At 34.1% G+C, this 12,617-nt stretch overlaps 1 protein-coding gene and 1 long non-coding RNA gene across 2 annotated transcripts in view; one reads left to right on the top strand and one right to left on the bottom strand.

Annotated features, from left to right (window-relative positions):
- LOC134266683 (E3 ubiquitin-protein ligase TRIP12-like) overlaps positions 1 to 10,712 on the bottom strand; it is a 36,975-nt gene extending 26,263 nt beyond the window's left edge. Inside the window, exons 1-2 of the mRNA XM_062748902.1 lie at positions 10,601 to 10,712; positions 4,401 to 4,525 (exon numbers count right to left, since the gene is read on the bottom strand). Of these exons, the coding sequence (XP_062604886.1) occupies positions 4,401 to 4,486 (86 nt within the window). The 5' untranslated portion in view covers positions 4,487 to 4,525; positions 10,601 to 10,712. The remainder of the gene's footprint in view (positions 1 to 4,400; positions 4,526 to 10,600) is intronic.
- LOC134266691 (uncharacterized) overlaps positions 1 to 12,617 on the top strand; it is a 158,812-nt gene that overhangs the window by 130,342 nt on the left and 15,853 nt on the right. The window lies entirely within an intron of this gene.

The raw sequence follows: 12,617 nt of genomic DNA, 5'->3' as shown, positions 1-12,617 counted from the left end.
AGAACAAAACTTTACATTTTTTTTCAGAAAACCTGACATAAGTATGATAACATGAATTTACGTCGAATTCGCTGTGGGAATATTGTTTTTAAAAATAAAATAAGAAAGACAAAAAGGCCAGAAGCCGGCGAGCCACACCGACATGCACACTAACTGCAGAATTGAATGTAGTTTTATGGTGACGGTGGTCCATTCCATTTTTTCCCCAGAGTAGTGAGCATAGGTCTTCAGCTACATACACACTAAATCATTTTCTATAACAACGGCAATTATAATCATTTTAGTCGTTTACAAATTTGGCCAGGCACGTAGCATCGTCTTTGAAAGTGTGGGGGGGGGGGGACCAGAGAAAAAAATATATTTTACTTACCTGAAAAATTTGACAAGCAAAAAAAAAAAAAAAAAAAAAAAAAAAACCGAAAATTAAAAGTTGCCCAAACTCGAAAATCCTATTCCGTGGGGGGTGGGGGTAGTGGCCAACTTTTTCAAAGCAAAATTACTTTCACTTCCTTTTTTTCCTACACTTCCTTGATATCACTATACTATGTTACAAAGTGTGGGGGGGGGGGGGACAACCATCCTTTTAATGAACATTTTCTATAGTAAAGGTAATGTTGGGGAAAAAGTGCCCCCCCCCCTGTTGCTACGTGCTGTTGGTTATTAACAACTGTCTTTAGAACTTTAGCGCTGAATCGCAGCGATAAACTACTGCATACGGAACGCATTTTGCCCGAGAATACTGTCAATAAATTTTTCTTATACCTTTTATTATATATTTACATGCATGCATCTTGTACTGCCTTCCGTGATGTAAACTTCATTCCGTCATAGTTTATCACCAATGAATGCGACATAAAGATCCGCCTATTATGTGACGTAAGCGGTCTAACATTTCATCGACAGGTCCAACATCTCACTCTGCAGTCAAACATCGATTTTTTTTATTCACACTCAGTAAAACATTAGATATGTTAGATTTTTTTCAAATAGATTTGTACTGGAACAAATTCTTACAAATATAAAGGTATAACAACATAATTCTTTTCTTTCAACTTTTTAACTATACGATATACGGCTTATATTTTTGAATAAATCTTATAAAAATGTTTTAATAAACATTGGTATAACCAAGCAATACAAATAACGACTTATTTTTATTATGGTAGGGGAAACACATTTTTAAATGTGATCATTTGTCATCTAATAATCAATGTCATTTATTGACATATTCACATTTTTTTCTGTTCTTCTGACCGTAAACTAATATAATCTTACTGGAAAATATTACCCTGGAAAAAAGGACGGTGTGGGGTTTTTTTTGGTCAAAAAATTACATATCCTTTAGAAATATCAAAATTTGTCGAAATTCGCCGAAAGGAGCAAGACAAAATTAGTCCAGATGACGATTTTTATTTATTTTTTTTTTAATCAAAACAACAAATGGTTAAGGTAGAGTAGAGATAATTTTGTGCTGAATCGCTGTGCGAGTGTCAAAAGTCAGGTATACGTTGTTGAAAAGTAAAATTACTCGCAACGGTAAAAATTGAAATTCAACGAGCAAAATAATTGACTTTGGATCATTCTTCTTCATCGTTGCTCATTCTTCAATGTTGTGTTTTGAAATCAGTTGTTTATAAAATTTTAAACTCATATTAACAAGATCAGTTTCAATAAAAATTTATCAATACGATGATATCTCGTTATTTTAAGAAAAGGGTATTGAGGCAGAAGGAGAAAAGATAGAGAAGCAATGACGTTGCCATTAAGCAATTTAAAGGGCGACATATAGAGCAGGGTCATCCATTAACGATGAAATAGTAAAATGTTTAAAGAATCAAGTTGATTTTTTCAACATTTACAAGTACAGTTTTTTTAATATTTAAAGTTCTTTAAAATATTGTAGCGGTATGAATCTCATGGCATCAGTCCGCGAACACATGAAAACTCTCCAAATGCACAACTTAATTATAATTTTCTCTAAATACGATTTTTATTTTACAAAATCAAATCCAAACATACCAATTGATTCAAAGACTTACTATTAATTATGGAAAATGAATCTAGTAAGTATCGTATGCTATATCAATGTTGAACAAAAAATATCGCGTTACGTTTGTGAATGAAATTCATTAAACGTTCAAAATGAAAAATGCATGCTAGATCGACTTATTTTGAAATATCCTGTATCCCATTCTTGTTTATGACGTCGCATAAATCAACGTCAAAATATCGCAACGTTAACGTAAACAATGCTACCTTTACAGCTATGTAAAACATAAATAAAGCTCTGTACAGGTATATATTGATAATTTCATAAAAATATACACTCTTTAGAAGAACTTAGAGGAATATTATTAAATCTGACACGGGGCCGAATTTTGCGACAAATGAACCAGGTTCTTTTTGAATCTTTGGCACTATTTTGAAAAACAAACATGTGATTTTTTTTTGGGGGGGGTGGGGGGTGGGGGTAGCCTCTCATTTTTCTTGCGTGATAGACATAGCATATGCAATGGACTTTTCTTTGCAAACATTGTGCTTGCTTCTAAATTTCAAAGAAACAACTCAATATATTTTATCAAGCTTCGTATGTTCAATGAGCGAGAGCTTACAATGTTGTCAACATAATGAGACATGATGCGTTTTTATGTCCAAACATTACTCCATACAATGTGTGGTTCATTGCAAACAATCTAGCTATTTATGTGAGGTGCCTGAAGGAAATCCTATAACTGCCTATTTTTTCTATCTAACTGCTAAACAAAATAGACACATGTACCAACTTTTCGAATGTAAGACATGTAATTACAATTTGTTTTTCATGCACCGCATATTGTTTAACATTTTCAAATTAAATGCTGAGCATCCTCCTTGCAGTGCCCCATTTGAAAATAACTTCTATCGCCACAGAAAAAAGACCCGCCGTAATCACATATGTTTAGGACATGTTTTATCTTTTTTCTTGAGTTTTAAAGAAACCAACAAATCATCAAGACTTGTTCCATGAAAAATTAAATATAATTATGGTAATAAACGCATCTATCCATAGCAGATAAATGCACATGCCAACTACGTGCTCAGTGGAATGATATTATCTAGGAAACTCGAGCTGTAAACAGAACAGATTTTCCCGATTTGCTGGAGTGGGGTTAAAATCGCTTTTTTTCATTAATCAGACGATGCAATGCAACAAATAAAAGTAGTGAGTAATATAACCTAATGATTATTACTTAGTAATTTCTTGTCTTGATGTTATTATGGTCGCATTTATTCTAAAACAAATGCTATTCGAACTCTGTGTGATAGAGGAATGGCGGACGAAATAAACACATGGTCTCAGGAAGACACCCATATGAAAAATCAAATTTTCAAGAATTATGGATAATGACCAGAAAAAAGCGAAACAAATGGTTGTAGCCATATTACCAATGAATCAAACTAACACTATATTCAATGCATTTTTCATCTCATGAATGCTGTAGCTGCGCAGTTCTAACATGATTAATTTCCTCCTAATTAAAGCAAAATAAACTTAATTATTAACTGATTTTGGTCTCTAACAGTAGGTAATTAGTGCATTAGCACTTTGAGTAACTTTGGGCTAGTTTAGTAGAGTATTAAGCGCATTCTTGGTATTTCTTATTTTACACCAGACTAGATCCAATATGGCTTGTACATCCCCCTTAAATGGAAAAAAAGAAATGAACAAGCAACAAATCATGCATAAATTGCAGATGTCCTAGATCTTATTTTCCTGGCCTAGCTCCACGCCCTACTAGAATTTCCCATCCCCCCAAGAAGTCTACTTACTGTATGTACTTTGAGTGGTGGACTGTTGCCGTGACCTAACTCCCCCCAAGAGGTCTACTTTCTGTATGTATTTTGAGTGGTGCATTGTTGTCCCTGGCCTAACCTCCCCCCTCCCCCCAAGAAGTCTACTTACAGTATGAACACTGTTGCTATGCTCTACCCCCCCTCCCCCCAAGAAGTCTACTTACGAACTTTGAATGGTGCACCTCTGCCATGCCCTAACACCCCCCCCAACAAGTCTACTTACTGTATGTACTTTGAGTGGTGCACTGTTGCCCCTGGCCTACCCCCCCCCCCCCCCCCAAGAAGTCTACTTACTATATGTACTTTGAATGATGCACTGTTGCCATGTCCTAACACCCCAAGAAGTCCACTTACTGTATGTACTTTGAGTGGTGCACTGCTGCAATGCCCTAACCCCCCCCTTAAGAAGTCTACTTACTGTGTGTACTTTGAGTGGTACACTGTTGCCCCTGGCCTCCCCCCTCCACTCCACAAGAAGTCTATTTACTGTGTGTACTTCGAGTGGTGCACTGTTGCCCCTGGCCTACCCCCCCCCCCTCCCTCCACTCCACAAGAAGTCTACTTACTGTGTGTACTTTGAGTGGTGCACTGCTGCCCCTGGGATGTGGTGATGTTCTGACCCCCCACTTGCTTCCTCAGGTTGGTCTGCCATAGGCACTTTCCTGAGTCTGGCTCATGCCAGAATTTTAACCTGAAAGAAAATAGAATAATATAATGATATATTTGTCCTGTAAATTGGCATTAACAGTAAAAATCTAAATACACAATTACCTATAGTTTTGCCATTTTAAATGTTGCAATCATGGCTTTAATTTTTATTAGCCAATTTCAGTGACTTTTTTATTGAAATGTTTTTCCACAAATCAATTATCTGTTATCATGTTGTATAGGACAAATTTTTTTTGTCTCAGAAATTTTGCTTAAACAATCCATACTTTATTTAACAGTTCTTTAAAATTTAGGTACAAGCTATAACTTCTGACTTGATAAGTAATTTAACTCAAAATTGTTCCATGTTTTGAATCATTTTCATTCATTGACACATCAAAAAGATTTTTTCCCATTACAAAACCTTCCTTTTGACTATATACTCATTTTTAACTACTGGTATAGTCACAAATATAAATGAGAACTAGAGTTAAACATTAAAAAAAAAAATAAATAAAAAGCATTACATTTTGAATTTCTGAAATTAATGTGATAAAGAGCTGTGAAAATAATTTTCATAATACACAATGACATATTTGCTTTTAGCACTTATTTATCCACACTCCCCAGATTTAGATGCTGTACATATGAAATCCATACAGGAATAATTAAACATTTCATCTGCACAAAATAAATTTATTTCATTAAGTTTAATTTTCAGGAATCTTCTTTGAATTCCTGATTGTTTTTTAATTTCATCGTAATTTTTTGAGTGTGTTAGTTTCTAAATGATAGTGATATTCTTCGTGAAGATTTTCTTTCAAATGTAATCTAATAAATGTAATTTTTGATCTCATTGATCGAAAATAAATTACAACCTTCTTCACTACACCTTATTTTAATTAAAAACGTTTTGATTATGTGGGGGTGTTTTTGAGGTGTGCACTATGCATAGGACAGTGGCTTATTTCAGAATAGATTATCTCATGATGTTATTAACAATCAGTAAATAGCTGTCATTAAAATTTTCAACAGATTTCTAAACACTGATGTCAAAATCCTCAGTCAAAGTTGCAAACCTCAAATTTTTCACTTCAGTTTCATTTAAGTGCCAGTTTTCATCTCAATAGGAAATGCATCATAATAATGATGTAAAATTAAATCTGAAATCAGTTCAAACAGTTCTAGGGAAGGTTTTTGCGTCTATCAACATGTACAAGTGTCCCAAATCCACTACATATCCTACAGAAACTGCCAAAATTTTGCACACAAAAGGGTGGATCAGATTTTTTTTAAACTTCAAAAAATGATACCTTTTTTTTCTTTAAGTAATCATCCAAGTGTAACAAATGCAGTTTTTCACAAATATATCTTAGATAACACGAATTTTACCATTTACAAATAAAACATACAAAAAGTTCTCCCCAACATAATTCTGTGCATAAATTTGTCATTTAATTTCAATTTTGGTGATCCCAAACTCACTATTGCTTTTGACCCCAAAAAATAATATGAGTTTCATTGACATCATTGTCTCAAGCCACGGTTCAGAGTCTGCTTATAGCTATCTCCAACACAGGCTGCTTGATCACATAAAGTGTCATAATCTTTAATATTTACAATCTATTTAAAATTAGATGTTAGATTCACTCACATACTTACTACACTAACATCTGACAACATCCCATAGAGGGTCATGTCAGAGGTCAAATTCGGAACAGCTCTAGACTTATTGGTTTCAACAAATATATATATATATGATGACTTTACAGGCAACAATTTGATTGGTTGATGGAATTTGACATCTGACGTGACCCTCTATGGGATGCTGTTAGATGTTAGTGTAGTGAGTATATGAGTGCATGGATGTAACATCTAATTTTAATTAGATTGTAATATTTACACCTGTATGCTGTGATGTCATGTTCAGCCAAGGACAATACACTGTATTTGTTTACATCGCAATTTAAATCAACAACTGACATCATCAATTAACAAAAATATTTCGTAAACTGCAATTGGGTATTGAAAGGTTGTGTCAAAGTTCATTTTCCAACTATGCTTTATTCGCATTGGTCAACATTTTATTGAGGTACGAAATATTTTCTCATTCAACTATGGCCAGACTGTGAGAAAATCATACATTTTGGCCCTTGTTTGTGACAATGCATTGACATGTACAATTTTATTCATGGTCATTTTCCATGATTTAAATTTAAAATTTACATTGGGGTTAGACAACTGGCACCATTTTGGTTTCTACAAGAAAATACCGCATAACGGGTATTTTTTATGTGTAAAATTTCACATAAATAAAAAACGCCTTCGTATTTATTTTTACATCGGGTTGTCCAGACACATTTAAAACATCTATCTGTATGTTAACACATTCAAAATGCTAAAACATTGATCTAGAACTTCTTAATTTCTACGGACATGCTCAGTTGGTAAAAATTTAACGCGTAAAAAATTACATCACCCTATTTACCGTAATTCGTAAAAATTTACATCAGTAAAAATTACCCGTTATACGGTAGTATGAGGGTTGTCCGGTAAAAATTGTAGACAAGTTGTTTAGTGTAAAAAATAATCATCACTGCTTTCTGAAATTTTTACCACTTTTTAGTACATATATTATGAATATACATAGCAAATTTCAAATAGATATATGCATAAATAAACAAATTATGAGATTTTGTTTTATGTATTGTTTCGCCTTAAGGCGCACGGATGATAATGTCAGTGTTCATAGCAGCGTCACGTTTCTTCTTGCTAAAAATAAAGTTGGATAAGTCCCACTTAAACTTAGGAATTTCATTGATGCACATATACTTGAGTTTACATAAAGAGTTGAGGAACGATTCTGGCACACACGTGCAATCTTCTGAAGATTTGATAGTAAGTTACGGACAGTATTCTCACCATCATTCAACTAATAAACAATCTTATATTAATGGTCGGCAGTGACAGCGTCTTTTGCTATTACAACAGCAGTTTGTCTGTATGTTTTGTACAACCAGGGGACTTGATTAGAACATACTTCGCTAAGAAAACTCCCATTTCATTTGTATACTAAAGAGTTGGTAATATTTTCATATTTTTTTCTTCTATATTCATATAAAGTCTCTAAATAAGGTGTCATTACAACCAAAATCAAACTGCACTGCTATCCGGTGCACCGTAACATCATCAAACGTCGCCATTTTACATATGTTGCGATTAATACTTTCCCATTTCGAATGCTCGGGAAACTGCCAAAAATTAACGAAATACACTGGAAATTTTAAAAAGACGACAAAATAGATTTCAGAATTGAATAAGGAGAATTGTTTTTCCAATCTTACGTATTTAAAACTTTTATTTTGAATTAATACTTCTGCATTCTCTAATAAACCCTTGGTTTTTTTGCCGTGCAACGTAGGATCGTATGACCCTGTGCACATTCAAGCAAAATAAAAACCCTCATATATTACACCTCTTCAACCTTATTTCTTCCTTCAAAATAGGTTGAAACATGTGATGAATTAATGCCCCCAAATTCTGTAAGCCACCAATATTCTCTGGTATTTTTGTTAATTTTGTCATTTTCTAACAACATCTTTTTTATCTTATCAATATTTTGCTTGAGATTTGAGAATAATATGCTATGTTTAACATACTCCAAAACCACCTAAGAATTAGGAAATAACTATCTTCTAATTTGGTATTTGTGACCGTTAATGCTGAATTAACGGTAGCAAACTGAGTTTTACCGGCGACGCGTAAGCGGAGCAGGTAAAACGGATGTTTGCGACAATACTGGTCAGTGTGACTGATTGTGGTGAGGGCTTGTTCTGATTAATTTATATTACTCTGATTCACTGCTATGTCTTCATAAATGAAAATTTTCAATGCAACATGCTCCTATTCTTTGTAAATATCCATAATCTTATCCATATTGCAAATCTACTTGACTTATTTACTTCCAAAAACAATTGTTTTTTTCCTAATCTGAATTTCCTCCATTCCTCTGTTAATGGTCAACACATGCAGTATATAGGTCATGCAGTGCAATGCCCACTGAGAAAATGTGAAGTTAATTTAAATTATTTTTATTTTGAATTTTTATCATGACTTATATTTATACATGATTCAATTTTACAAGTAAGATTTAAACTGTTAATTTTAAAAAGAATATTAGTATAGTATCTAACCTATTAAGAAATTAGCTTTTTCGAGAATAAACTTTTTTCTTTATATTAGTTGTTACCCCCCCCCCCCCCCCCAGCATTTACTTAGGGCTAGTGTTTTTATTGCTGTCACAAGCCTGTGTGGGTGGGTGCCATGCTTGAATTCTTTATAGTTGCATATAACACTAGTATCACAGTGTTGATGAGCGACAAAGATTTACACATTCAATGCAATTTTCTTTTGAACTACGTACATTTTGAATATACACTGTATATTCTAAAATTTATTTGGACTGATAGCATATGCTTCAGACTGGTATAACCACAGGCCTTTGGACTGCTTATAAAAAAAATTGTTTGTAAAAAAAATAATCAAGGTATGGAATTCTTAATCAGGGTACGCAATTTTGCTAATAAAATATTTCTTAATCAAATGCTCTAAAATTCTACTTTCTATTTGAATCTATTCATAGATAAACATTCTTCATTTCTACCAATTTGAAAGCTCATTCCGAAATTATATATTTCTCGAGATATTCCGAAATCGATTTCAAAAATGACCTACTTTCTTTTACTCGACATTAGCTTGGGCCCCTGGTCATTCACATGTAAACAGATGGTGTTTGAAGTGCAGCAAAGAGTTGCATAGTATTTGCAAAATCTTTCAACATTTTAAAATTGATTTCTTACTCCAGAATGTAAGGTTAAGTCCGTAATAATTCCTTTCGCAAAAAAATTAATTTGAAAACGTCTACATCAACAACTGCACTGCCATATTGATTATGAATGTAAAAGAAGCTATGGTTGAACGAATTTTCCAAGGAATGCATTACCTTTTGATTTTCAAAACAATTAGACCGCTGAAATGTTGTTTGTGACTTAGTAAGATCATATGATCAAATTAGAGAAAGACCCTGTAAAGCTCAAATGCAAATGAGCAAATATTCATCGAGTATAGAATAAATTCCGGGAAAATTTTGTCCTGTCAATCATGCTTAACAATTAGGAAAGCTCTTCAAAGGCCCAAGCTGATGTCGAGTAAAAAAATTAAGGTCAATTTTGAAACTAATTTCAGATTATCTCGAGAAGTATACAGAATTATGGATGAACTTTAGTAGTAATGAAGATTGTTTATATATGAATAGATATGGATAGAAATTAAAATTGTAAAGTACTTGATTTTTAAAAGAATTTTATTGGCGAAAGTAGGTACCTTCTTATTAGCGAGACAAAATTTTGAGTTCCACACCTTTATTTTTTTTTTCAACACCTCAACTTTTTTCCTAAGCGATCTATAGGCCTGTGGGTAGAACGCATTAAGTCATCAGTCCGAATCAAGAATGACTGATAGAATATTTGGTTTTCAGAAACCCAGTATGTGTGTATATTTGAGATATGTCCAATGATGTTCAACTCACTCATTTCCATTCTATAGTTATTATTTTATCAGTTCTCAAAGTTTTTCAAATACCCCTTACACTAATGTCCCTGGTTTTCTTTTTTTCATATTCAATGAGCAGTGCTTCTTTAAAAATAATGCAAGGTCAACAATTGTTCAAATTAGAAAATGAAACATAAAGCTTTTGTAGCTTTTTTAATAAATCATCTTATATATTTACTTAATTAGATTCACATGCTAATCCAAACAAATGATGAAATCGAAGAAGGTTGCCACAACAGCTGATCAACCCTTCGATTTTTAAAAGACAAAATTAAAAATATTCATTAATCATGTCAACAAAATCATAGGATCAATGCCGTAATTTATTTATTTTGCCTCATTGTGCACGAGTTTGTGGTAAAAATAATGAAATTTGATATCTTTCTGGAGTCGTTTACATCCTGCAACACAGGTCAAAATTTCGACACTTCAATCTGTCTGCGTGGCACAAAAAACAACAAATCTTACTGAACCACGCAGACAAATTATCAAACATTTAATTTGTTACCTAAATACGTTGATTCCTCAAAAGAATTTATCTATTTTAAACAGATAACTGTTATATGGTCTAGGATTTTTGTGTCTTCTCAGTCAGCCTGTATTTTCATTGACAATGCGCACGCATGTAATCTACACTTCCGCTCCATTTGCTTTTTTTCCATCGTACGAGGAGTGTGTTATGCACAGTCATTTGGCGCCCTGTTTTCAATTTGTCAAAAGAATCACAAATTTTCCTCAATAATATTATATATAAAATATTCATTTTTTCTAAACATTTACATGCTATTGATAGACATTTGGGATCGTAATGTATAGATCTATTTAATAAATAATGGATCGTACCTTTTAAGATGAAACATCATGATTCGAACATTAGAAACGCGTGAACATACATAGGCAATAGCCTATCTAAAAAGATTCCCAGTGATTTAAAATCTTGATTCCTTTCTTTTTTTACTGTTTTTTTTTCTTGATATTTTTAACACACATGTGTACAATAGAGGTGCTTTTGTCTTTGTTTTTTGTTTTTTGTTGTTTTTTTTTTTTTTTTTTTCACTGGATTTATCTTCTTTTTTTTATTTAGTTTATTTAAAGTCAAATTATTTTTTTATAGACTGATCCAACTTTGACTAAACGTTACTTTCTAAGAATACAAAATTGAAATGGATTATATATTGCAGGCATGTGGATGCCCCCCCCCGCCCGATGAGTGTCCGGAAATGATTTTTTTATTGTTAATTTAGTATGAAAATTTACAAATATTTGAGCAGACTTATCCCCCCTTTTTTGGCTTCGCACTATGATGAAAATAATGCCGCCTTTCAAGTCATTAATATAACGCGGGAAAAAGCGTCATAATTAATGCGAAATGATTGATTGACTAGCCCAATATTGGCGTTGTTCGCCTAGTCGACAATATTTCAGCCATATTTCGGCGGTTACTTACTAAGGCCTGTCGTTCCATGACGAACATAAGTCATCGATTCTGGGCTGCTTTCAGTGCATCACTCCAGGCCATGTCCATGCAGTGTCTGATCCGAGTCACGCCTCCAGGTGATTCGTGAACGGCCCCTTTGTCTCTTGCCCTGTGGGTTCCAGGTCGCGGCCTAGTATTATGCTGGATGGTGACTTCCTTAATTAACGTATGCCAAATCCAACTCCAATTCCTCTGTCTGATTTGAATGGCTTCTGTCCTGCTCTCTTCCATACTTTCAGGTCATTGAATGCTGTGAATTCGCCTTAGACAAGTGTTATAAAATGTCTAGCTCTCCTGCAAGAATTCTTCGGTCCACCTCTACGTTTCTTCACCATCCAATAGGGCGGACTTTAATTTGAGTTGAGGAGAGTAGTAGTAAAGCGGGTGTCCTTCAAAGCCCAGATGCCCGCGTGGCACAGTGGGTTAGAGCGAGTGCTCTAGAGTTGCGAAGTAAGGAGTCGATCCTTACATCGCGGGTTCGAATCCCACTGTTGGACGTGGAGACCGGTCTTTTGGATTAGATCGTATAAACTAAGTTCCCATGCTTCAGTAGTTCCTAGTACGAAAAAGATCCCTCACTGCTCAATGGCCCTGAGTGCTGAGTATAGGACAAAATTTGTAGTTCTCCACCGGGAAGCGTTGGCGTCTCCATATGAGTGAAAAATTCTCGAGAAAGACTTTAAACATCATACAATCAATCAAAGCCCAGATGTTCTTTAGAATAGTTCTTGTCTTGCAATTTCTTGACTTGATGTCACGGTCTGTGCAACCCCTTTCTGTCCACCACACTTACCAGGTAAAAGGACTCAATTTCTCTGAGGGGGTGACCACTAACTGTGACTGATGTTTGGGAAATGGTGTTCATCTTCATCACTTTTGTTTTCTCCAAGACGATCTTGAATTCCGTATCTGTCTTCCTGTTGATGTTGTTGCGAGGTGAGTTGTTTTATCCTGCATTTGACTCTGGTTGTGGGAAAGGAGATCCAGGTCATGGACAAATTCTGGATTGTCAAGTTGTGTCAGAATTATATCCTTGTTACTGCCTGAT

Source organism: Saccostrea cucullata, unplaced genomic scaffold, assembly GCF_032062105.1.
Source record: "Saccostrea cucullata isolate Sc308-1 unplaced genomic scaffold, CSIRO_AGI_Scuc_v1 ctg433, whole genome shotgun sequence".
Lineage (NCBI taxonomy): Eukaryota > Metazoa > Mollusca > Bivalvia > Ostreida > Ostreidae > Saccostrea > Saccostrea cuccullata.
Note: the sequence above shows the minus strand (reverse complement) of the source record. Positions and strands in the feature narration are given on the sequence as shown.